This window comes from Podarcis melisellensis (genome assembly GCF_964234715.1).
Source record: "Podarcis melisellensis genome assembly, chromosome: 1".
In the NCBI taxonomy this organism is placed as follows: Eukaryota; Metazoa; Chordata; class Lepidosauria; order Squamata; family Lacertidae; genus Podarcis; species Podarcis melisellensis.
In genome coordinates, this window is record NC_138528.1 from 118,900,043 (window position 1) to 118,926,804 (window position 26,762).

The 26,762-nt window shown below is 44.0% G+C and overlaps 1 protein-coding gene and 1 long non-coding RNA gene across 2 annotated transcripts in view; both read right to left on the reverse strand.

Annotated features, from left to right (window-relative positions):
- Positions 1-26,762, reverse strand: part of HIBCH (3-hydroxyisobutyryl-CoA hydrolase) — a 60,298-nt gene that overhangs the window by 16,218 nt on the left and 17,318 nt on the right. Inside the window, exons 7-11 of the mRNA XM_081895870.1 lie at positions 7,572-7,650; positions 6,520-6,665; positions 5,384-5,470; positions 2,988-3,046; positions 1,491-1,572 (exon numbers count right to left, since the gene is read on the reverse strand). Of these exons, the coding sequence (XP_081751996.1) occupies positions 1,491-1,572; positions 2,988-3,046; positions 5,384-5,470; positions 6,520-6,665; positions 7,572-7,650 (453 nt within the window). The remainder of the gene's footprint in view (positions 1-1,490; positions 1,573-2,987; positions 3,047-5,383; positions 5,471-6,519; positions 6,666-7,571; positions 7,651-26,762) is intronic.
- Positions 18,947-24,962, reverse strand: LOC309363856. The gene is made up of 2 exons (XR_014165612.1): positions 24,455-24,962; positions 18,947-19,819 (listed from the first exon to the last, which is right to left on the reverse strand). It is a non-coding gene; the product is annotated as an uncharacterized lncRNA (long non-coding RNA).

A 26,762-nucleotide genomic window follows, 5' to 3' on the forward strand; every position in this document is an offset into this window, starting at 1 on the left:
AATACAGTGGTGCCTCGCAAGACGAAAAGAATCCGTTCTGCGAGTCTCTTCGTCTAGCGGTTTTTTCATCTTGCGAAGCAAGCCCATTGACGGATTAGTGGTTTAGCGCTATTAGCGGCTTAGGAAAAGGGGGGGAAGGAGAAAAACCCCCGCAGGAACTCGCAAGACATTTTCGTCTTGCGAAGCAAGCCCATAGGAAATTCGTTTTGCGAAGCACCTCCAAAACGGAAAACTCTTTCGTCTAGCGAGTTTTCCGTCTTGCGAGGCATTCGTCTTGCGGGGCACCACTGTAACTTTGAATTGTGTGGACCACTCACCAGTGGAGCTGTTGTGACAAGGAATTTTGGTTCTCCCTATTTACATTAGTCAACAAACGGTTACTGTTGTTGTTGACGACGACGATGTTATTTAATGGATCTGTCAGGTAAGCTGCCATTTTTCTAACCTGAGAGTTAAGGTTGTATCTATGTTATGCAAGCAGCTTTCTACTCACACAGTGAATGGAAACTTTCCTTTCCTCTCCTCTTCCCACAGTCTGCTCCAGAGTGTCCCCCACTCTCTGGAACAGATTCTGAGGGTGCCAAGGAGAGGAGATGGAAGCTGTGAAACTCTCTCCCCGGAGAGGCTCGCCTGGCTCCTTCATGACATATCTTTAGGCGCCAGACAAAAACATTCCTCTTCTCTCAGGCCTTTGACTAATTAAACAATCTATGGCCTTTTAAACTGTGTGTGGGTTGTTTGTTGCTATGGTATGTATTTTTGTGCTTTTATATTGCAAACCACCCTGTGATTCTCGTATGAAAGGCAGTATATACATTTAAATAAGAAGAAGAAGAAGTAGTTTACCTGCACAAGTGGAAATCTGTTGCCAGAGCTAGATACATCCCATTGTGGTTTGCCCTGTCCTACGCGGGTGGCGCTGTGGGTTAAACCACAGAGCCTAGGTAGGACTTGCCGATCAGAAGGTCAGCGGTTCAAATCCCCGCGACGGGGGTGAGCTCCCGTTGCTCGGTCCCTGCTCCTGCCAACCTCGCAGTTCGAAAGCACGTCAAAGTGCAAGTAGATAAATAGGTACCGCTCCGGCAGGAAGGTAAACAGCGTTTCCGTGCAGTGGCGTAGCGTGGGGGGTGCAGGGGGGGCCGGCCGCACCGGGTGCAACATCTGGGGGTTAGGGGGCGCAAATCCACGGGTTAGGGGGCGCAAATTACTTGCCTTGCCCCGGGTGCTGACAACCCACGCTACACCACTGTTTCCGTGCGCTGCTCTGGTTCGCCAGAAGCGGCTTAGTCATGCTGGCCACATGATCTGGAAGCTGTACGCCAGCTCCCTCAGCCAATAAAGCGAAATGAGCACCGCAACCCTAGAGTCGTCCACAACTGGACCTAATGGTCAGGGGTCCCTTTACCTTTACCCTCATGGCAGTATGGCAGGCTTAAAAGTGGTAGCTTACATACGCAACCCTAAAATAAGATAAAAATCTAATACCTCACCTCTAGCTGCTTAAGTGCAAAAGGGGAGCCATCCTTCTTCAGGTTCTGAACAATTTCTTCCATGCTGTTTGCTGAAAATAAGCTGAAACAGAAAATATATCACACTTCAGTCAAGAGGAGAAATATTTTGTCAAGAGTCAGAAAAATTACAGGGATTTTTGGAAGCAATTATAATATTCCCAAGCTATATACCTTATTTCCATATTTATAATACTTGGTGGTATGACTAGTGTATGTATACCTGAAAGTTGCAGAATACATGTACCATCAGCTAAAATATGCTAAAATATAATATAATAGATATGCTAAAATATATATAATAGAAAAAACATAATAGATATGCTAAAATAGCCACACTGTGAAGCTTTTGACCCTTTCAAGAAAATGTCCTTGGCAAGATTTTTCCCATTTGAAAAAGAGATCTTAAAAGAGATTAAATCACAATCCTTCATGTTTGTGCCAAAGAGGCGACAATAACATATAAAACAATGTACCTCAATCCTAAAGAATTGTTGGCACACCATGTTTTAGCAATAACTACCTGGACAGCAATGATTAACATGGTCAAAGTGATATTCAGATAACTTTTTTTTACAAAAATCCTCATAGGCATTTCTGGTTTTATACATGGAAATTATTACTTACACAAGCCATGGTTATCATTCCTTTCTGTCCACTAATCAGTTAAAAAGATTTTGGTAGCACCTGACTTATTCCAGCGTTTTTCTGGAAATTCAAGTACAGTGGTGCCTCGTAAGACGAAAAACTCGCAAGACGAAAGAGTTTTTCGTTTTTTTGAATTGCTTCGCAAGACGAATTTCCCTATGGGCTTGCTTCGCAAGACGAAAACGTCTTGCGAGTTTGTTTCCTTTTTCTTAAAACCGTTAATACCCAGGGAATCCGTGCTTCGCAAGACGGAAAAACTCACAGAATGAAAAAACTCGCAGAACGAATTAATTTCGTCTTGCGAGGTACCACTGTACCTGAATCTGGCTTAACAAACCCGTGTCACCCTTCCACTGGGGAAGGAAGGGGTGTCACACAATTTAACACATGTCTGCACAGTGATGTTGAATCCTCTCTCCTTCCCTGAGCTTCCCACCCAAGGGAGGGTCCTTCCTCTCTAGCCAAGCTCACTTCCAGTATTGGAGGAAGACCAACAAACTGCAGAGGGAAAGGAGGAGGAGGGAGATTGAGAACTCGGCACACACACATCCCACCCCTGTGCTGCTCCTGCTTTTGGGACGGCTCTATACATGATAGCAACGAGCCTGTATAGAAATAAATTTAGTTTCTTTTTGCTATGTGCAGTTTGGCCCTCAGTGAGGAACCACAATTATTTAAGAGCTACTGAATCAAAGGAGCTCTATCACATAAATATTTTTGCAAAAGAGGTCTATTGGATAAATATTTTTGCAAGAATCTCAACAAAAAGTAACCGAAAGGTTTACTGAACCCAACCAGAGCTCCCACTAAATATGAATGAATGGTAAGTACCTGTTAATCTTGTCCATGTGCTCGCCAAGCACGAATTCTTTTTCTTGATCAATTTTGCACTGTTACAAAAAGCAGAACACACCAACACCTTTCATATCCGTATCCCAAACGCTAAAATGCAGCAAAGCAGCTATTTGCTATTTTCTCTTTTAAAAAAAGTAATGCAATAAATGAAATATCATTTTGAGTTCAAGCGACTTTTCTAAAATTATAGCTAACCTGTTTTTGTTTCTCGGTTTGCTTATTACACTTCTATTTTGATTTTGCATGATGCTTGCAGTGATCTCCCATTCAAATTTACAACCAAGCCCTGAACTACTTTGTCATTCAGTGCTGCACCCTCAGGTGGCTCAGACTGTAACTAAAACAATGTCCAGGATTCCAGAATCCTTTTTAATGGCTGGTGGAAGACAAAAGCTGTTTCTTTTGTGCTTCTGAAACGCTTTGAAGATAAAAGTTTATCTACCGTTTTAAAAGCTTATCTACTTTTACACAGTGTGGAGTATAAGAACAGTGCACAAAAGAACAGGATGGCCTGATATAAAGAACAACAGCCTCAGACACTCTGATGCTGCAATGGTACTGACACTTAAGTAGGCATGGACGTGATCAGCCCTTTGGATGGGAGACTGCTAGGAGCCCATGGCATTACAATATACAGCCGTGCCTTGGTTTTCAAACAGCTTAGTTCTCTAACGTTTTGGCTCCCAAACGCCACAAACCTGAAAGTGACTGCTGCGTGAGCTTCCTGCAGCCAATCAGAAGCCGCCCTTTGTTTTCCGAACGTTTTGGAAGTCGAACGGACTTCTGGAACGGATTTCGTTTGACTTCCAAGGTATGACTGTATGCTGGAATAGCTCAGTTGGTAGAACATGAGACATAGTCTCAGGGTTCTGGGTTCATGTTCCACGTTGGGCAGAAAGATTCCTGCATTGCAGAAGGTTGGAATAGATGATCCTTATGGATCCTTACGATTCAATGTTCTGTAGGAGGGGGAATTTTGTCAAATGCAGCATGGCACGTCGCCAGGGTCAGCAAACCTACAAACTAAAGAAGGGCTCCCCTCTGTTTGTGGTAAAAGCTGCTCCTTGTGACATTATTTCAATGTATGAAAGGCGCTACCTGCCACCCTGCAAATTAACTTTCCCTTCTCTATCTCCAGCAACACACAGTGCTACTAGAACTCTATTTATACACATTTCGATTGAAAGGAACGTCAATTAGGTGACTGGTATTGACTATTCCCGGCCAAACAGAGGGGCCCTGCACGACACGAAGCGTTCAAATTGTGGCTCGTGACAAATGCCTTGAAGCTGCTGGCGCTGCAGGGGCCGAGGTTAAGCTACCAACATGTGTTTCAGTTACAACGGCATCAGCTGTGGATCAAAAACTAATGCCTGTCATTTGTATTCTGGTGGCTCCCTGTGCACAGCTTCAACTCCATTAGCGCTCAGCTTGCACATCGCTATTCTCTCTCCCAATTTGCTGAAAATTTACTCATTCCATTAATATTCCCATTGTCTGTTGATCAGAGAAGCTTGGTACAGAAAGAAGCAGCCATATTGGAGAAAGAGAATCAACCTTTCATGTGTCCAACTTCTTCGAAGACAGCAAAATTTCAAGCATACAGAGGCAAGAGTTAGACTTCATTCCTTTCCATCTAAGGAAGTACTCTGTCAAACTCATTAGGTTGCATACATTACATCTGTGAAACAGAAGATTAGCGTCTTACAACACAATCCTAGCCATGTCTACTCAGAAGTAAGACCCAATTATCATAGAATCGTAAAATTGGAAGGGATCACAAAGGTCTTCTAGTCCAACTACCTGTAATGCAGGAATCTTTTGCCCAATGTGGTGCTCAAACCCACGGCCTTGAGATTAAGGGTCTCATGCTCTACCAACTGAGCTATCTATTACTTCAATGGGACTTCCTTCCAGGTAAGTATGTATAGGATTGCAGCCACATACGTTTTTAAAAGATAATAGGAAATGCAAGAAAAACTAAATCCATAAAGTGTCCCATATAGGAATAACACCAAAGATGTTATTCTAGCAATTACAGCAAGAAATTTTTGGCACTAGTATTTTTGGAACACTATCAAAACAAAACAAAAATTATGTTCAGTGCTCTGACACTAACAGCTGCTTTAGCTGACAACATTTCAAACAAAAAGTGACCTTGTGAACAGCAACAATCAGGGAGGGGGAGAACTGCAAAGAGAACAGGCCATAAGTGGGTGCAGCTTATGATCGATTGTCAAACTTGATTTTATAACATGCCACTGAGGTGCTGGGGGGAGGGGGAATCAATTAGCAACACTTACAGAGACTCAGTGTCCTGTATGAAGGTTCTCCTTTTCGCAGTCTTCTATTATTGTTAGCTATCCATTTACCTTCTTGTGATACGAATCCAATATATCAGCAACATTTTCCTTCGATGGGGACTTTAATTCCGTCAAATCCTTTTCTAGGGCAGCCATCTGCAAACGAAAATACAATTGCCAAATGCATTATTTCACGAGATGCTGATTTACTTTCAATATATTACCTTGCAAAGAACTTGTGGCAATCAAATGGCGTAGAGCAACCCCCGCTAGCAAGCATATTCTTTTTCCCACTTCTCTCAGCAAAAGTGAAGGTGGCCTTCTTCACAAATACACAACAAGGAGATCAAAAGACTTAAATATAGTAGCCATGTTCAGATTACCATGTCTCTAATCAACAGGCCAATGTGAGTGAGTGTACAACAGCAGTCCAGTTTCCATTAACTATCATCTCCTGTTTGAACCAGGAAACTGCAATTAACAGCTTCAGAACGAGCCAGGATATTTTTTAAATGGAAGAACTCTATACAAGGCCACATAACTCTGAAGTCTCATAGCTTAAGAGTAAAGGTAAAGGTAAAGGTACCCCTGCCCATACGGGCCAGTCGTGTCCGACTCTGGGGTTGTGCGCCCATCTCGCTTAAGAGGCCGGGGGCCAGCGCTGTCCAGAGACACTTCCAGGTCACGTGGCCAGCGTGACGAAGCTGCTCTGGCGAGCCAGCACCAGCGCAGCACACGGAAACGCCGTTTACCTTCCCGCTAGAAAGCGGTACCTATTTATCTACTTGCACTTAGGGGTGCTTTCGAACTGCTAGGTGGGCAGGAGCTGGGACCGAAAGACAGGAGCTCACCCCGCTGTGGGGATTCGAACCGCCGACCATGCGATCGGCAAGCCCTAGGCACTGAGGATTTACCCACAGCGCCACCCGCTTCCCCAGCTTAAGAGTAGGCTGTGCTAAAGTCCACTGAAATACATAGGCTTTAGTGTGCCTAATTCAGTGTTGCAATGTGTCCTGGAAATGTTTTGAGATCCAGGATACCTCTAGAAGCATTAGCAGGGGAAAGGAGGACTTGTTCTCCTTCTCAGGAAGCGAAAAGATGCCTGAGAAGACCCCCCCCCCCCGCGCAATCCAGCAGCCCCAAGCTAGGCCCCAGTGTTCACCTGGGATTACAGCATGGCCAGGTACCTGCTCAGGTAGATTTACCTTCTCTGCTTCTATGAAGTGAGTAGCAATTCCCGCTTTGTGAACATCTTTTCCTTTCAACCTGAATCCAGTCATGGCAAGAAAATATCCCAGCTTCCCTGAAAGCCTTGGCAAGAAGTAGCCTCCACCTACGTCAGGAAAAAGACCTGCAATTGAAGAAAGCAAAATTAAAATTAAAATTATGAAGGTGGGAAACTATTCCTCTCATTAAAACATACTGCTGCTCTTTTGTCTTTTCCAAACCTTCCCCAGGCCTTGTAGCTGGTCCCTTTCATCTGAAATTAAGATCTCTGCCTCCTTTTTTCCACTCACTACCAAAAAAACACATTAATGCTCAGTCATTCTGCTACTGCCTGATTTCCATGGCCACTATGCTTCATAGACCTGTGTTTTAATTGGCAAAACTACTTTTTACGAATGATGCTGACCCTGGACTTTATGTTTTCTTCTTGTATATATTCCTCACACTGCCCTTTCTTCTTGCAAATGTCTTGGTTCAGACCCTGAATTAGCCCTCCATGAATGATCAAAAATTGCTTCTCCTTTCCACCAGGAGCCTCCACTGAATCAAAGTCCTTTTCATTCATTAAAACAAAACAAAACAGTGTTCCATTAATGGAAAGATAGAGATCAGACCATTATTATTATTAATTTCATATAATGATGATGATGATGATATGCAAGGACATCTATTGACAGCTGCCTCAGAAATACAGAAAGCATGAGGTGTTATACATAATTTGTTTATTTGGTGTCTCTGTTTCCTGTATGTAAGGTCTTTGGAAATCCTGCAACAGGGTGGGGGGTAGTGATATTATTACAATAAACACATTATATTCCACTCTTCTTCCTCCGTTGACCTTAGAATAGCACACATGGAGGCAGGTCAGTCTGAAAGAGTGTAACCAAGGTCTCCAGCAAACTTCATGCAAAGGCAGGGATTTGAACCCATTCTCCGCTAAAGTCAACAATCTTAACTTGCTACACCCCACTGCTTCTTTATCAAAAGTCTTAAGATAGCACAATGGAAAACATTAACATGCAGTCTTTACCGATGGCTGTCTCTGGCATTGCAAAAACCGTCTTCTCTGTAGCGACTCTGAAATGCCCATGAACAGACACACCGACACCCTACCAAAAAGAAAAAGAAAAACGGAAAGGCAGAAGTTATACTAAAAATCTGCAACATACCGGTATGCACACGCATTTACAAAGACAAATCAACTGCTTATCAAAGTCTATTAATTCATATCCCTCCTTTTCTTCAAAATGGCTTCATACTTGGCTCTCCCCAACCCCTGTATTTTTTAGCTATTGTTTAAAATCCTTATATACCCCATTTTGCAGCCCCAAGAGGTGTTCACTGAAGCTTAAAATAATAATCTAAACTTAACATTATACCCCAAACTAGTACAAGGACAAATATCACACAGTATTGATACAGAATCAGAATTAGCCAGGTAGCATCTTCTGCCCCCATCCTTGTTATTTCTAGTTAACAACTTCCTCCAAAATTCCCTGAGGCAAAGCAGCAGCTAGAATTTGGCTCAGAGCATGATGGAAACAATTCCCCTTTGCTTCCAGCCAGCAGCATTCACTGAGCTGTTATCTTCAGCAATCCTGTGAGTTGGTTAGGCCAGGCTGAGAGTTAGCTATGTCGCCAAGTGGAGAGATCGGAATCCATGTGGAATTAAGATGTAACAACCAAGTTGTGATCAAAGAATACCCCCCCAAAAAAATAATAATTTAATTTCAATTACAAGAACTACCGCCAACGGAACAATTCCAAGCATTTTACGTTTTTTTGTTTGCTCTTCTCCTTTTCCTTGGTAACGTAACTTCACTTGATGGCACCACACTCCTGTCAAGCAACCTGGGACCATATTAAGCTTGTCCACTTAATACACCTTTCTCTCTGCTAGTGGAAGTTCAAACCATTTTTCTTCCTGGCGTAGCAAGAGGCTACCTCTAATATGGAGCTACCTTCAAATACACATTTAAAAGCTATTCTTCTCCAAGAACGGGCAGGGCTTCCTGAGAAGCTGGGAGATCTTCCCAGCAGCGGCCTCAACTCCGCCACCACTCAGTTCCTGTGTAACTCCTGGCTGAGCCAGGACTCCACGGAAAACCCTGACCTCACCCCCACACACTCAACAGAGCAACACAGTGAGCTACGAGACTGTTAACTGGCAGCGACGGGAGCCAACATGCGCTATTCCCTCTCCTCGGTGAGCCTTCTGAACGACGCACAGGCCCGCCTAACCCTATGTCCTCCCCTTTGCATTTGAGCCAAATGCCTGCCCCCACCCAAAACAAATATGGCTGCCAGCAGCTGAGTCAACATCAACTCTCTTTCTTCACCTCTGAGAGAGTGCATGATAGCTCCATTTTATGAGGGCTGAAAGCTTTAAATTGTTTCATTGTATGCTTTTAAAAATCAACTAAGAAGGTGCTCCTCCTTAGGTCAGATATCAAGGAGATACAGTCGTACCTTGGAAGTCAAACAGAATCCGTTCTGGAAGTCCGTTTGACTTCTAAAACGTTCGGAAGCCAAAGTGCGGCTTCAGATTGGCTGCAGGAAGCTCCTGCAGCCAATCTGAAGCCGTGGAAGCCCCGTCGGACGTTTGGCTTCCAAAAATAGTTTGCAAACCAGAACAGTCACTCCCGGGTTTGCGGCGTTCGGGAGCCAAAACATTTGAAAACTAAGCTGTTTGAAAATCAAGGTATGATTGTACAATCTTTAGAAGCCATCTGAAGACAGCTCTGCATAGCGAAGTTTTTAATGTTTGATGTTTTATTATGTTTCTGTACATGCTGGAAGCCACCCAGTGTGGCTGGGGCATCTCAGTAAGATGGGAGGGGTACAAATAATAAAATATAATCAGCATCTTCCTCAGGTAGCAGATAACTAATATATGTTTTTTAACTACAAGTGCTTATAAAAGAACAGCCAACGGTATTCAACATCTTAAGATCTCACTTCTTTCACGCATGCAGGAGAAATGCTTCTGCTAGCACGGTGTCTGTTACTGAAAGGTAAGGTAAAGGTCCCCTGGATGGTTAAGTCCAGTCAAAGGCAACTATGGGGTGCAGTGTTCATCTCACTTTTCAGGCTGAGGGAGCCGGCATTTGTCCACAGACAGCTTTCCGGGTCATGTGGCCAGCCGGACTAAACCACTTCTGGCACAACGGAACACCGTGACAGAAACCAGAGAACATGGAAATGCCGTTTACCTTCCTCCTGCAGCAATACTTATTTATCTACTTGCGCTGCTATGCTTTTGAACTGCTAGGTTGGCAGAAGCGGGGACAGAGCCTGTTACTACTGCCCATGATAGCATCATTTAAAAAGGAGAGTTGTGCTTTGGAAATACTGGGTTTCAAATCAATCTACATAAAACAGTAATAATTAAACCATTCAACGCTGCTTGAAGTTTTTATCTAGGGAAGCCAACACATAGGCTGCGCCGGCCTTTTCTATCTATTTCCTGACATCTGTCAGCAAGTTTAAGTGGCTCTCGAGGAACAGCCTCAAGAGCGAAGCATCTGCAGAGACGTTTGCTTCCCCTGGCACCAGCACACACCACCTCCACTGGGCTGCCAGAGCCCATGGTGATTATGACCTTCAAAATACAATAAAAGGCTAATTAATTCACTTACGCTGATCCCTTGCAGTGCATCTCTGTGGGGAAACCAGATTATTTGAAGATATGGGTTCCCTTACTTCAAGGCTGCTACATAAATGAACCCCTTTAGCAGGCAATCAAGTCTCCAGATGTGCATCATGTGAACAGAGGAAGGATGGTGAGGTTTACTGTGGCTAAATAGAAGGTCATTCTGGTAAGGAAAAGCGGTCTTAAATACGTACATATTTCTATCAATATATGGCCAGAAACAAGAAATGAACCACAAATGCATGATCAAACCAACTATTTGATGAAAGCTAAATATATGGCTTTGGGACGCGGGTGGCGCTGTGGGTAAAACCTCAGCGCCTAGGGCTTGCCGATCGCATGGTCGGTGGTTCGAATCCCCGCGGCAGGGTGAGCTCCTGTCTTTCGGTCCCAGCTCCTGCCCACCTAGCAGTTCGAAAGCACCCCTAAGTGCAAGTAGATAAATAGGTACCGCTTTCTAGCGGGAAGGTAAACGGCATTTCCGCGTGTGGCGCTGGTGCTGGCTCGCCACAGCAGCTTCGTCACGCTGGCCACGTGACCTCTGGAAGTGTCTCCAGACAGCGCTGGCCCCCGGCCTCTTAAGTGAGATGGGCGCACAACCCTAGAGTCGGACACGACTGGCCTGTACGGGCAGGGGTACCTTTACCTTTACCTAAATATATGGCTTATTTAAAGAAAAAAGAGTGTGCTCTGCTGTGAGATTAAGAGCAATTAAGCATTCATAACTGGAGCCCGACTTAATGTAAAGACACATGAAGAAGTACCTCTGTCTTGACAACAAAGGTCTGAATAAAGTTCGATTGTGATTTTTTTACTTGCCAGCATCACCATATCACATTATATCGACACAGGGACCAGCTCCTGCATCAGACCCAGATGCAAACTCTGTCGCCATTATTCTGGCAATACCATTTCAGGAGGACCTGGTAATGTTATCCACAGAATCAAGAGTTTCAATATGATATATGCTAACATCTGCCAAAAACAGGGTCCCTGCCTCCATGATCCAGAGCCTAAGGCTGGCCAACATCGCTACTGGCCACCTTCCTCCTCTCCAATGAGCTTGGGATCTGCTGCTTCTGCTACTGCTGCATATTAGCAGTGCAGGAAGGGGACTGGAAGCAGTTGCCGGGCTGCCTAATAATCTGCAACTGATCTGCGCTTGGTTGGCAGGCCTGTTGAGTCACATGCCGCACTGCTCTTGCAGGATACAGATCCTTCTGTAACTCTGCAGGTGGCGAGATTCCTGAATGCGGTTATCTCACACACAAAAACCACCAAAAAATTACAACAACAACAAAAACTAATCGGACAGTCATGATGAGAGTGCATGACGGATCTCGTCTCCAGTTCTCCTTTTTCTGTGAACCGTCCCTTGGATCTTTCCAGGCCCCAAGCCGTTACTGTCACTGTTCAATGACCACCCTTGCATCGTGGTGTTCCCCTTCTGTTGTTAGATGTACCGGTTTTTATGCTTCTGTGCTTTTATGTTTGTACATATTTTATGGGCTAATAGCCATAAATAAAAAAATAAAAAATTGAAGCCTCCGAACACAATGAAGAGGCAGCCTTCTGAGGCCACCTGGTCACTGCTTCTGCCTCCTCCCCATGCTCCTCTCTTCCCACCGCTGGGCCAGTTCTTCATCCCATTTGGCTGTAGCAGCAGCATGAGGTGGAAAGGGGCAGGGCTTAGGAACACGCCTACTCAAGGAGGGAAAATTCCATTTAATGCTCTTTGAAGAGCATTTAATGATCTTTGAGAGCCAGTGTGGTGTAGTGGTTCAGAGCGATGTTGGGGATAAGCAGTGTCCAGTGCACAGCGGAATGATGAGAAGTATGTGCCAACATGCTCTATACTACTTTATTTACAGTTCAAAGCTGGTAAGTTACAGAAAAACATTTTCCCTCTGCCGGAGCAGAGAAAGCGTCATCTCTCCTCAAAAGCACGGAGAGAATCAACACTGAAACTGCAAAGAACAGTGAAAAACAGGAAACCAGTGTACGTCATATCCAGTCTCCTATTCCCGTGAGAAAACCTCCAACAGTACAGACTCTGTGGAATGTAAACAACCTGTCTCGTGACAAGCACTTCGCTGCACAGAGAAGAAAGCAGAAACCAACATCCTCCCCCTTTCTGTGAACATCTCTGGGCAGCGTGTTCGTACAATATCAGTACAAACCCAACTTCTGCACATAGGTACAGTGTTGATCCCTTGATACAATCTTGGACAATACATCAGCAGGAATTTCATTACCTGGCATATAGGACACCGTTACGAGTCCCTTTTGAATACGTTCCCTAGCATGTTGCACCTTCAATTGCAAGTGCTTCGTGCTTTGCTTATAACCTTCAGAATTCAGCAAAGCCAAACATGCTTTGTTGTCCTGGTAAACCTGGATTGGACATTTGACAGGAATTTTCATGTCTTTGCACAATTGTAACAACCATTCACAATCCTTAAGTGAATAAGACAGTGCATTCAGTTCAGCTTCACAAGTACTTAAGCTAACTGTTGTTTGCTTCTTGCATGACCAATCAAATAGACCCTGATTGTACTTATAGCAAACTCCAGACGTACTTTTCCTGTCTGTAGTGTCACTTCCAAAACTTGCATCTGCAAATATCTCAAGACCACCAGACTTCTGATTGTTAAATCTCAGTCTGTAATGCATAGTGCCTTTCAAATACCGCGCTATGCGTTTCAGAGCTTTCCAATCCTTAACAGTAGGATTGTTGACTTGTCTGCTTAGCAAATTACAGCTAACAGCAATGTCTGGTCTTGAACATCTGGCAATGAAGTTTAGCTTGCCTAGCACACTTCTGTACAGTGTAGTGTCAGAAAATGCTCCTTCAGTGTCTTCTACCTGATAACCTGTTATCATCGGTGTGTCCACAGGGTTAGCATCCATCAGGTTTAGTTTGCTTAACACATCAGCAATTTTCCGTGACTGGTGTACCAGAATGTTACCATCTTGATCTCTCTCTATTTCCAGAGATAGGTAGTTGTTTACCTCACCAAGATCTTTCATGTCAAAGTGCTCTTTCAGTTGAGCTAGGGCGTTATTGTACATTGTGACATCTTTCCAAAAGAATAAAAGATCATCAACATAAAACAAACAATACAGTTTCTTTTGCCCCTCCTCTTTGACAAATACACATGGATCAGATTTCCCTTGCTTAAAACCTAGAGAAAACAATACTTCAGTGAGTTTTGTGTGCCAACACCGTGCACTTTGTTTGAGACCATAAAGGGACTTTTTCAGAGCACAAACAAATCCCTGTTTTACCTGTACGCCATCAGGTGGAAGCATATAAAGTGATTCACCTAGAGATCCGTACAGAAAAGCTGTATTCACATCATGGTGACTGATGTGTAGATTTTCCTCTGCAGCTAGCTTGAGCATAAGCCTAATGCTCTCATACCTCACTGTGGGTGAGTAGGTCTCGTGATAATCTTCACCTGGTACCTGTGCAAAACCTCTGGCTACCAATCTGGCTTTGTGTCTGACTATCTTGCCATTTTGATCAGTCTTCGCTTTGAAGACCCATTTGCTTCCAAGCAATTTCATTCCTGGAACTATTGGAACAAGGTCCCATGTTTTGTTCCTTTCCAAGGAATCAAGCTCAGCCTTCATGGCATTTAACCATGGCTCAGCTTCCTTTGAATCCAAATCCTGGATTTCTTGGAAACTTGAAGGTTCAAAAACCTTCTTGGAGCTTTTAACAGCTGTTACTGCAATCTTAGCAAACTCATCAGCAAATCTCTTTGGAGGTCTGCCTTTTGTGGCTCTCTGTGACCTGCGAATTAGCCTTAAGTCTTCAACACTCTCCTCTTCCTTCTTAGGAGAAAAGTGACCTATTGTGAACAATGGTTCCTCCAATTCTTGATCAGAGCTTTCAGAGGGTCGCATAGAGGCTTTCGCACTCTTGAAATCCTCTGAATCATCTGATTCAGTTTCAGACTCAGAATCAGAACCTTCATCAGTGGGTGTGGGTTGTTGCGGTTGCATTTGACTATCCTCAGTCTCATCACTGTCATCAGGATAACATTGAAAAATTCCCACATTCTCCCCCCACTTGGCATTGTACTCAACACTTCTTGTGAGCTTAATTTCCTTAGAGTCAGTCATCATTATTCTGTAAGAACCTTTCTGATAACCTAGAAAGATACCATGCAATCCACGCTTGTCTAACTTGGAGTGTTGTGGTGAGTGAACCCACATGTCCGAACCAAAAATTTTCATGTGTTTGATGTAAGGCTTCTTGCCAAACATCTTCTCATAGGGGGTACAACCAATCGCTGAAGATAACCTGCGATTATAACTGTAAGTGAAACATGAGAGAGCTTCGGCCCAATAACTCTCTGGAAGATTTGCATCATGCAGCAAGGTTTTTAACCCTTGAAGCATTGTTTGATTTGCTCGTTCCGCAAGTCCATTCTGCCATGGCGAGCGAGGACTAGACAAATCGTGTTGAATTCCTTTCTCAGCCAGAAAAGCTTCAAACTGCTGAGAAGTGAATTCTCCCCCCCGGTCAGTGAAAAGAACCTTTATCTTCTTACCATGCACATTTCCCAACCAAGCACAGAATTCCTTGAACCTAGGAAAAGCCTCTGATTTCTGCTTGAGATTATACACAAAAATATACCTGGAAAATGCATCAATAAGAACCATGAAGTACCTATTTCCTCCCAAAGAGGGCGCTAGTGGTCCAACCAAATCAGCATGAATAATTTGGTATGGTTCTGTAGCTTGCCTACTAGACACCTTACCTTTCGCAGCCATTTTCACCTTGTTTGCTGCGCATGCCTTGCACTTCATGTGGTACCTGCAGGGTTTAATAGTCATACCTTCAACCAAGGCAGGCATTTTAGATACTGCCTCAAAATGCAAATGACCAAATTTCCTGTGAAAATCATGAATACATTCTGCATGCAAACTTTTGTTAGAACCTGCAATGCAACAAGTGTCATCCTGCACAACATCATCATAATACAAAACAAACAAACGACCAACAAATTCAGCATACAATTGATAATCATTTTTCTTGGTGATGATGCATCTATTGTTTTTAAAGGAAACGTCAATTTTCTTCTCAATCAGCTGTCCAACGCTGAGCAGATTATGTTTCGCATCCGGCACATAAAGAACATCCTGTATCGATAAGTCCAAACTGTGAAGAACAACAGTTCCGTAGCCTTTACTGGGGATAGTGTGGTCATCCGCCTGGTGAATCGCACCTTCCTGCGGTGTAAAAGACACGAACAGTCTCTTATCGTTGCACATGTGATGCGTCGCCGCTGAATCAACAACGAAGAAAGATCTAGATGTCTTTTGGACCTCTGCAACCTTTGTAACCTTTGGAGCGTAGCGTGAGACCATTGCCTTGTGCTGCGTTGTCCTGGACACCGGACCTTTGCCTTTGCTCTGGCCTTTTCCACGCGACGAGCTTCCGCTGCGCTGCTCTGTCTTGGCCCTGGGATATCTGCATTCCCTCTTCATATGGCCTAGACGTCCACACGAGTAGCATTTCACTGCCTTCAAAGCTTTGGCGCCATCTGGTGGTTCCACTGCACTGCGGGATGATGACTGTGAAGTCTCCCCATTTCCCATGCAGCTATCACCCCGCCGATCTGCTTCATTCTGAATCATGGCAGTATCACAAGCTACTGTGAGTTGAGCATTTGGCTGATCAGTGGTATGAAATTCCCCACTTGCCTCATCCAGCCTTCTGCAGCTAGCCATCATGACTTTGGCATTAGCCTTTTGCGTTATCTATGCTGCTTTAAATCAGGCTGCTTTATACATGCTGCGTCTGTGTACAGCTGCTTCAATCCAAAAGCAAACTCAAAACAGCCTCTGCCTTGCCTGTGCTGCTGTTCTCTTTAACTGCATTTGCTTATCTGCAGCCGCTTCAAACTGCATTCCAAAAGCAAGTTCAAAAGCGAAAGTCCCCAAGTGCTTTCTCTATGCTGCCTTAATTCTTGCTGCGTCACATCTGCAGCTGCTTTGCTCCAACAGCATTTGTAAAAGTTACTTTCGATTTCCCCCAGCATAGGAAAGTGTTGCTTTTAGCCATTTGCCTGTGCCATGGCAAAACCGGCTATAAAAGTTCAAAGTCCAGCCATAAAGCCATTAATTAGAAGCTGGCAGGCTGCCCGGAGCAGTAGCACATACCTTCATCAATCATCTTGACGCGCAGAGCAGATACCGTGCGTTCCGTCCCTCTGCTGCTGTTCCGATACTTTGCCGGCACCTCGTCTCTTTGCTCCTTTGTTCCTTTGCCAGGAGCCCGACTTCTGAAGTCCATTCTCAAAACACTGCGTTTTTCTGGGCCCGGAACCAAATGTTGGGGATAAGCAGTGTCCAGTGCACAGCGGAATGATGAGAAGTATGTGCCAACATGCTCTATACTACTTTATTTACAGTTCAAAGCTGGTAAGTTACAGAAAAACATTTTCCCTCTGCCGGAGCAGAGAAAGCGTCATCTCTCCTCAAAAGCACGGAGAGAATCAACACTGAAACTGCAAAGAACAGTGAAAAACAGGAAACCAGTGTACGTCATATCCAGTCTCCTATTCCCGTGAGAAAACCTCCAACAGTACAGACTCTGTGGAATGTAAACAACCTGTCTCGTGACAAGCACTTCGCTGCACAGAGAAGAAAGCAGAAACCAACAAGCGATAGACTCGTAATCTGGGGAACTGGGTTCGCGTCTCCGCTCCTCCACATGCAGCTGCTGAGTGACCTTGGGCCAGTCACACTTCTCTGAAGTCTCTCAGCCCCACTCACCTCACAGAGTGTTTGTTGTGGGGGAGGAAGGGAAAGGAGATTGTTAGCCACTTTGAGACTCCTTCGGGTAGTGATAAAGCGGGATATCAAATCCAAACTCTTCTTCTTCTTCTTCTTCTGCTCCAAAAGGAGGCTCTGAAAACTCACTGCGATCACACACACACACACCCGCTTCTCCTTGCATCTGAAAAGCATGGATGGTTGCAAAAGCCCTTTATATGCAGCAGGAGGGCTGCACGCCCCATTTCAACCTCCAATGTTGCACAGGGAACAAGGCTGCTGCTGCCATTGCCATCACAAAAAGCAAGAAAGAAACCCACATTTCAAAATGCAGCCTTCTTTCTGGCATCCCTCAGCAGAAGCTTCAGAACCCCACAAGGGATTTTGACAGGTTGGTGGAAAAACACCTATCAATTATGTGATACCATAAAGATTACATGAGATGGATAAGTGATTTGCCTTGCCCACCAGTCTGTGGTGGCCTGTGGGGTAGGAGCTAACAGTTCCCCACTCCTGGGTTAGTGGCGGTGGAGCAATGAGAGAAGGGGCACACCCCCTAGAATTACAATATAGGTTCCATGACTGGTGTATTGTTTTGTCTGCAAGTCAGTTCAAGCACCTGCCAGACTCAGCATTCGGGCAAAAAGACGTTTGTACTTTGTGCTGGATTCCTACTTGTGAAAGATGCCAACAAATATGTCTCTTATTGACATCTGGTGGGAAGCAGACTGCAACACAACCTGAGAAAAATCTCAAATCGTTCCATTCAGGCTGCGCTGGGAACTGTCATTTGCTAGGACTTTTGTAAATGTCAGGGGTAACAGGCAGGACACAATGAATCAGGCGAAAATGGGAATGTGCCAAGAAGCGACGGGTTTATGGGTTTAGACTAATGCAGTGTAACGGAACAGGGAGGGAGCTGTGGGTATGGCTCCATGCTCTAATCCCCCAAAAAGTCAATGACTTGCTACACAACTGCTTTTCCGATCTGATGCATAACAGGGAGCAACACATGCCTTATAAGCCGAGAGTCAAAAGTTCAATTCCCCTAGTGAATGGCCTGGGATCACCTGACGCTGCGCAGTATTGATGAAACGAAATATATGAGGACTTCTCATTAGCCCCCTGGATGCGAGGGAGCCTCTTATTAGAAATAGTTGTGATTACGAAATGTTTGAAAAATTATCTCGGGTACCCGTAAACTGCTAGATTATCTAACACGGCATAATGCAGCATCATAGGTTCAAAAGGGGAGGAGCGGTAACAGCGAGTGGCAGAAACCGCAATTACATAGATTCATACAATTGTGGAGTTGGAAGGGATCCTGAGGATCATCTAGTCCAACCCCCTGCAATGAAGGAATATGCAGTTGTCCCAAACGGGGATCAAACCTGCGACCTTGGCGTTATCAGCACCACGCTCTAAGCAGCTGAGCCGCCCAGACTTCAAGGATTGGCAAATGGATCTACGTGGGCCACAGAACATGATTTATTTTTAGCTTGGCTGTCCCACGTGCTCGGGAAGCCAGAACAGCAACCCTGCGAGGTAGGTTGGGCTGGAGTGAGTGGCCCAAAGTAATTCTTGCCCAGCTTCATGGCTGGAGTGGGGAATGTGAACCCTGATCTCCCCTGTTCTGCCTAGCCAGTCAGTCTAAGCCAGGGGTCAGCAAACTTTTTCAGCAGGGGGCCGGTCCACTGTCCCTCAGACATTGTGGGGGGCCGGACTCTATTTTGGAGAAAAAATTAAAAATGAACGAATTCCTATGCCCCACAAATAACCCAGAGATGCATTTTAAATAAAAGCACACATTCAACTCATGTAAAAACACCAGACAGGCCCCACAAATAACCCAGAGATGCATTTTAAATAAAGGACACATTCTACTCATGTAAAAACACGCTGATTCCTGGACCATCCTCAGGCTGGATTTAGAAGGTGATTGCGCCTGATCCGGCCCCTAGTTTGTCTACTCATGGTCTAAGTGCTGCAGCAGGTGAGCTCTCAAAATTCTTCAAGAACAAGAGATGCACACATGTCTCCACAGTACCTTGCCGAAACACAAGTGCACAAAAATTTGCATGCTTAGGATCTCAAAGAATACCAGGCCTTCTTTATGCTCTAAAGTTCTTACGTTGATCTGACATTGCCTACATATAAGATTAAAGTAGGCATCTTCTGTTGAATTATGAGTGGGTTCTATCAAATTATGATTGGCAATTTACCTCATAAAACTTTATTTTCAATACGTATTTTATTTCATTCCGTATCATTTTTAAAAAAACTATTCCAACTCCCAAGATGAACAGAATTAAAGTATTCGACACATTACAGTAATGTAAAACCCTGTTGAAGCGATTCCAATTTTTGCCAGTGCCTTAAACCTTCCACAGAAGTCTACTTCCACATCTACAGAATTCTTCGTTTGAGGAACAATGTACGTTTGATTGACTACACAAATACAAGCATTCCGTGAATCAACAGGCTAACACCATTTTTATCCATTACCAGGAATTACTACGAATAGCCAGAGATTAGCTAGGAAACTAACTGCACCATTTGTCTGCAGGATAATATTCAGGGACTTAACGGTCGAGCCAATGTGCCAGATGGGAAATATACTGCAGCATCAGCAAAGATACAATCCTTTTCAGTCTTGATTCGAGGCTGCTTTCAACATTTTCAGTCGTGAGCGCAAAATCGTATGCAGGTCAATCCTGTACAAATTCTATCATGGAGATTAGAATCTCCAGCACATCCGGGGTATTTTAGGGTTCTCTAAACAAAGCCTCAGGAACACAGAGCTGGAAGTTTATATATCTGTACGCACAGAACATCTGTCAGAACAGGGAAGGAAGAAGAGAGATCAACAAGCAGCTACTTGAATCTAGTTTTTGGATGGCAGCAACTTCTAGGCAGGTGTAGGAAGAACTGAGCGTTTGTCGCATCTGTGAGTTTGAGCTGCTCTAAATATTGCCCTCGTGACAAGTCATTCAGCTCCTTTTTGATAAAGTCTGCTTTAGCAACCTATGCGATAAATGGAAAACGGCTTAAAATCAGCACAGTGTGACATTTGCCCACAAGGATTTTACGAAATGCAGGATGCGATTCTGCTAATAATTAAATTTGTTATTTCCGTTAGATAAAACTTGCCCCTCTTGCTAGCCTGTGCCATCATCCATTTGTCCAAAGAAATTCAGTATTCAAGCACCTACAAGTCAGCCTACTTATCTTTTAAACCTGCATTCTTATTCCATTAACTGATGATAGCTCCCACACGCTATGTGCTTCTAAAATTACACAGTCACATTCCATTATTCTGGCACTAAACAGTCTGATGCAGTTAAAGGTTATATTTAGCATGGAACTAGGTGTTCAAAATGATACACCAGTAATTAGCAAAAGCTCCGTAAGAATATGCAATTCTCACAGGCATGGCCCCCGATTCTTATGGATGAATTAACTGCACTGCAGCAAGAATGCCTCAAAAGGCCAGTAGGTAAAGCATGAGACTCTTAATGTTAGCGTTATGGGTGTTGTAAACAATATCTGGCCTTTTCCCCTTAAGGGGTATCCAAGAGCCCGTACAGAGTCCTTACATGGGTTCCCTATTGGTAGGAGAAAATAACAGAGGCCAACCAGAGAATATTGAGAAACAAAGCAGCTAGTAAGCCTGATTTTTATTAACGCTGTTGCAACAGGGTGCTCCCCTTACATGCAGGAAGGAGGAAGACCCAGAACAAAGGTGTGCCTGCCCTTATATAGACATTTTAAATTGCCCGCCCTGGAGTCCAAGACCACCCCCAGAAACATCATACATACATCACAGAAGGGGTGTAGCCCACCCCCCATATACATCATACCTACATCATAGAAAAGGCAGACTACAACAGAAATCCGAGTGCATTGTTCATCTCCTGCCTGGCAGGTTACCTATTAATGGTCACTTGATTGGATTACCTGGGGAGGCTGGCCAGTCTTTTGTAATGATAAATACTTAGTTCCTGAGCCAGGTCACAGGCTCACCTTATTCATACACAGGCATACCCTTAAGACAGGATTTGTGAACGAAAAGACACTGGGGATGCTTTTCCATTTTCCTTCGACCTTGCAGAGAAATATTTGAGGTCAATTTGGGAGGGACAAAATTGATTCAGGACTTTTTCTGTGGGGTTTCAGACATGTGGTTTACCGTATTTTTCGTCCTATAGGGCGCACCGGCCCATAGGACGCACCTCGTTTTTTTGGGGGGGGGGAAATGAATTTTAAAAAATCATTCCCCCCCCCCAGCCGCGGCTGCTGCCCCAAGCCTTGCACACGCCTGCCCGAAGCACGGGGCACCCTCCGGAGGGCTCCGCATGCTTCGGGCTGCAGGCTGCCGCCCCAAGCCTCGCGCGCCCGGCAGGACCTCCCGCTGGGCACGCAAGGCTTGCGGACACTCGCCGGGGCTGCAGGCTGCTGCCCGCGGGAAAGGGCTTGCAAGGCTTGCGTATAGCTTCCTGAAGCCTGGAGAGCGAGAGGGGTCGGTGCGCACAGATGCCTCTTCCTCTCCAGGCTTCAGCGAAAGCCTGCATTCGCCCCATAGGACGCACACACATTTCCCCTTCATTTTTAGAGGGGAAAAAGTACGTCCTATGGGGCGAAAAATACGGTATATATACAGTTATGAACATTGTGTGTGTATGTGTGACCTTAAAATTCTTTTAACATGGGCTCAAGTCCCATTTTGGGCAAAAGATCCCTGCACCACAGGATGATGACCCTCGTGGTCCCTTCCAGCTCTACAATTCTATGAAATAAGAACACTACATTGGGGGGTGGGGAATGTCAACATTTTATACATGGGTTGACTGAATATGTGCAATCTGTATAATTTGGAGAGGACCCTGAGAGTTATAGACACACCTTTGCTTGCATAATAAAAAGCAGAACTAATACTTAGTTGAAGTAGGCTTCAATGGCCGATTCTACGTTTGACACCCCCCTCCAAAAAAAAAAAACAAAAAAACCCCTCTAGGTAATTAATGAAATCATGCAGCACACATTTCCTGAAGTGTATCCCAAACATACTGTAGATGCTCTTTATGAACCTTTTCACTGCAAAAAAAGACTGGTAAGAAAACTGGACGTGATTTACAAACATGTATTTTGGTAAACACGGTTGTTGGAATCCAACTTCTGATCAACTAAATCTGGGGCACTTGTATATTTAAAAGTTTTGTGAGAAGCAACACTAGCTGGGATGCACAGAGCTACTGTAGGAGCACCTAGGAGTTTGGGCAAGATCAGTGGTTCCTTAAAACTTTTTTGTTCTTTGAACTGGACCCACACACACCCTAGCTATTCAATAATTTCTCAGTACTATTTGAGACACGCACTGTATCATAAACTGTTTGCAAGCATCTGTTCAATTTCAGAAGCAACTTGGCTTCTGGCATTCAGAGGGAATACAGTGGTACCTTGGGTTACATACACTTCAGGTTACAGACTCTGCTAACCCAGAAATAGTGCTTCAGGTTAAGAACTTTGCTTCAGGATGAGAACAGAAATCAGGCTCCAGCAGCATGGCAGCAGCAGGAAGCCCCATTAGCTAAAGTGGTGCTTCAGGTTAAGAACAGTTTCAGATTAAGTACAGACCTCTGGAACGAATTAAGTACTTAACCTGAGGTACCACTGTACTGCTTAAGTACCAAAGGTACATAGTCCCTCCGCCTTGGGCATACAACACTTTAGATCTCAGACATCACTCAGCGACACAATATTTTTAATGGATATGGAGGAAATTATTCCAGTGATTTATTTGGATATTTGGGCAAGCACATTAAAAAAATAGCAAGTTAATAAGACCGTCAAGATTAGCACTTTGTTTCTGAACTAATTTGATAAGTCAATGCTCTCTCACCTCTATTCTGTAAGCAAAATTATTTGGGATTATGAATACAAATTGTTAAATTATACCTCCATTTAAAGTGTTATGTAAAATCTCATGACTGCAATCTTTTGTTCCTCTTTTGTACTGGAAAAGACAAAAGCCTGGCAAAACTACTGTCGAAGTCTTAAAATTCTCTCATTTCATCAATGAATCATACCCCCCCCCACCTCTCTGGTTGGTATCCTCATCAAGGAAGTGCTTCTGTGCATGCAAGAATACATGGGTGCTACTTATCCAAACTTGAAAGGGAGGAGCTGCCACTGGAAGCAAGGCAATGTAAAGTCCCTGTGCATTAACAGAAAGCTACCTACTGCATCGTAGATCTTCTCCATCTTTAAAGATGACAAAGTAAACAGCAGTAGCTCAGGGGAAGCATCTTAAAAGCTGTTTACATACAGTTAGATCCAGACTGAATCATGCTGAGAGTAGATCCACTGAAATCAATGGAACAAGTCCCACTGATTGTAGTGAGTCCACTTTCAGCATGAATAATTCTAGATCAAATCCATACTATTTACATTTCCAACCATTACCCACCCCTAAAGCCATGCAATTATTGATTTTTAGTATGCGTGTATCATGTCAGTGTCAATGAATAATAAATGTTGACATATAATTAAGATTTTGAGACCAGGAGGAAATCCCGACACTTTTTTAATAAAACCTCAAAGCTTACCCTTAATTCTGTCATTTATAATGACTTGGTGGGTAAATGTCAAAAACAAGCTTCGTTTTTGACATTCACCAATTTAAAAAACACCAAGCAAAGGAAGAACTGAGCTAGCAAAAGACTGAGCGCTGATGACCAGTAAATGAGGGAAATTATGGAGGAATGTGCTTCTTTATTCAAGGTACATGACTAGACTTACCAAGAAATTCTGACATTTTTCTGAAGCCCCCCAAAAGCTTAAGAATTATTGGGAAACATAAAGGTTCAGTAAGTTTCACATTTTGATAACCTGTCTGCCAACCGTTTCTCAGAAACAGAAATTTATGGACCATACATCTGAACACTGTTTTATTCAGAATTGTTTCAAAATCACATTATAAACCCTTAGAAATGATAGAATGGGAGCAAATGAGACCTCAGTGTCCAGGAATGTGTTTTCCTAGCAATATATTATCAATAACTTGTGAAACGGTTATTGTTTACAGGAGCAGAAATCAGCAGCGTGACAGGTTATTACTCTGCAAACTTCGCCAACCCATGCTAAATATTTTTTCAGTCATAAAGGACTTCATATGATCCCAGAATGAGGTCATTCCTACGCAAAACGAGACTTGAGAACTTGCATCCTGGCTAGAAGCTGTCTTGATAAACTGGGCATTCATACATCATCTTATTTGGAACAGAAGGTGGAAAAAAATCATTTGCCGCTGCCCTAAATCAGGCGCAGAGAATTTGTTCTGAAATGCATGGCAAAGCTCAATATTGGAAAATTGCAATGGGAAGGATCTAGACGAAGGGGGTGATGGAAGATTACTTCTTATACCTATAACCCACACCCCTTAAAGTACTCCTCCATGGGCCTCCTCCTACCTTCAGCTTTGCTGAGGAAGTCTCACTGAAAACTGATCCTAAGCAAACTACAGACACTCTAGTAAGCGAATGAAAATACTCCTGCCAAAAAACAAAACAAAACTGCAGGTGATTAAAATTCTGCTCGTTGCCTCTGTGAAGTAGGAAACCACAATCAATACCAGAAACTCAAGAACAGATATTGTAGAAACCCAGCAGCAGCTCAGCAGCATTTTTCCAAGTAGGAAGTCATCTATAGAGCAATATGCAAGGAGAGTATACCAGCAAGGGACAGTTCATCAAATAAATCCTAAACATCAGTACTGGCGCCTTGAAGAAGATAGTAAAATCCTCCAAGACACATCAATAGTCTGAGGCAGCGTGTTTTTCAATGCAGGCAGTTCGAATCCCCGCAACGGGGTGAGCTCCCGTTGCTCGGTCCCAGCTCCTGCCAACCTAGCAGTTCGAAAGCACGTCAAAGTGCAAGTAGATAAATAGGTACCGCTCCGGTGGGAAAGTAAACGGTGTTTCCGTGCGCAGGAGTGGCTTAGTCATGCTGGCCACATGACCCGGAAGCTGTACGCCGGCTCCCTCGGCCAATAAAGTGAGATGAGCACCGCAACCCCAGAGTCATCTGCGACTGGACCTAATGGTCAGGGGTCCCTTTACCTTAAATACACTGGCCATTTATGTAATTGTGCCTTTCTTATTGGGGCAGGGGGAGAAATGCCAACCATTCTATCTCACCGTAAGTCATCCATGTTCCCTTACTGGCAGATGATGCTGGGCATCAAACTGGTGCATCTTACGCGTATAACACGTGCAGACAGTCCCTATATCTGCATTTTCCCAATAACCAATTTATGACAGTTTGGAGATTCTACCTTTTTGGAACTAGCTCCTTGTTTTGCAAACAGCCTCCCATGTTAGAATGTCCCCCGCGCCCTTTTAAAAATACTCCACCACTTGGTAACTAAATACTTTCCAGTAATAAATCTTTTAGGAGTGACGTTTCATTATATACTTGACAAAGAAGGTGAAATATTTTTTAAAAAGATTTTGCAACATCCAAGGTCTCCCAGCAGTACATTTGCCAGAAGTCAAAGAACCACAGTCGGGTTTGGTTCTGTTGTTTGCTTCTCTGAAATCTTCCCGTGTTCTATTATCTACAACTAATAATACGCAGCAGGTGTTACACGAAGGTTTGTAGGCCAACAGATTTGCCTTCTGCAGTCAGAGAGCAGTAAAGTGATTCCTACAAAACAAAAATGCATTTTTGTATTTCCTTATGGTTTAGATGCACAAATTACATTGAGTTTCCAAGGAAACACCCGACACTGGCTCTAATCTATTCATTTTGGGGCAACATTACATATTCGAAGCAAAAGTAGGCGTAACTTAGATTTTGCTACAGCATTAACTATGACATTATCAATGGGATGGAGACTAGCAGAGATACTCCCTCCTCACAGCAAACAGTAACGTGCTGTCATAAAGCTCCCAGGCTTTAGAGTCCGAGTTTTCAACTCTTCCTGGGTTGGACAGAGATACCCAGGCTTTGTATCTCTAACTCCAGAGGAGCAACCCACCTCCAATATCTGCAAAGCCCTCTGGCTCCACCTTCTCCTAAAGCACACAAGATGCTACTCACCTGTTGGACAAAATGCAGCCGTCTTCCCTTCCGAGTGAGGGATGCCACATTTTCCCAGGAACATTCTATACTGGGGAAATTTCCATTTCCCCTGCAGGCAATGAAACTTGTTTCTACTACAGCTGCTGTGCAGATTGTAGCTGCACTAAGTATTACAGGCACGGAATGGATTTGCCACATGGCAAGAAAAATGAGAAGTACAGTGGTACCTCGCAAGACGAAATTAATTCGTTCTGCGAGTTTTTTCATCTTGCGAATTTTTTGTCTTGCTAAGCACGGATTCCCATAGGAATGCATTTGTAGCAGGAACCCCCCCCCCACCCCAATCATTCTGTTTGTATAAACTTCACACACACACACACACACACACACACACACACACACTCACACACTACATACGCCACATTTCTGTTATAAATTCATAGAAAATCAACCATACATCGGATTTGCACTGTTCCATTTTTATTTTACTCCATATGACAAGAACTAACAAAGGGGGGTGACTTAGTCCTGGTCAGCCATAATCCCTTCACCTCTCAGCACATACACAGAAGCCCTGCCCATGCCAACCCTGATGATCCCAGACAGAAGCCAATCAAGATCACAAAGAACTTGCATATGGAAGTGGATTCAGCATGGACTGAAACAAAGGACAATGATCAGATCTTCCCTCTGGGG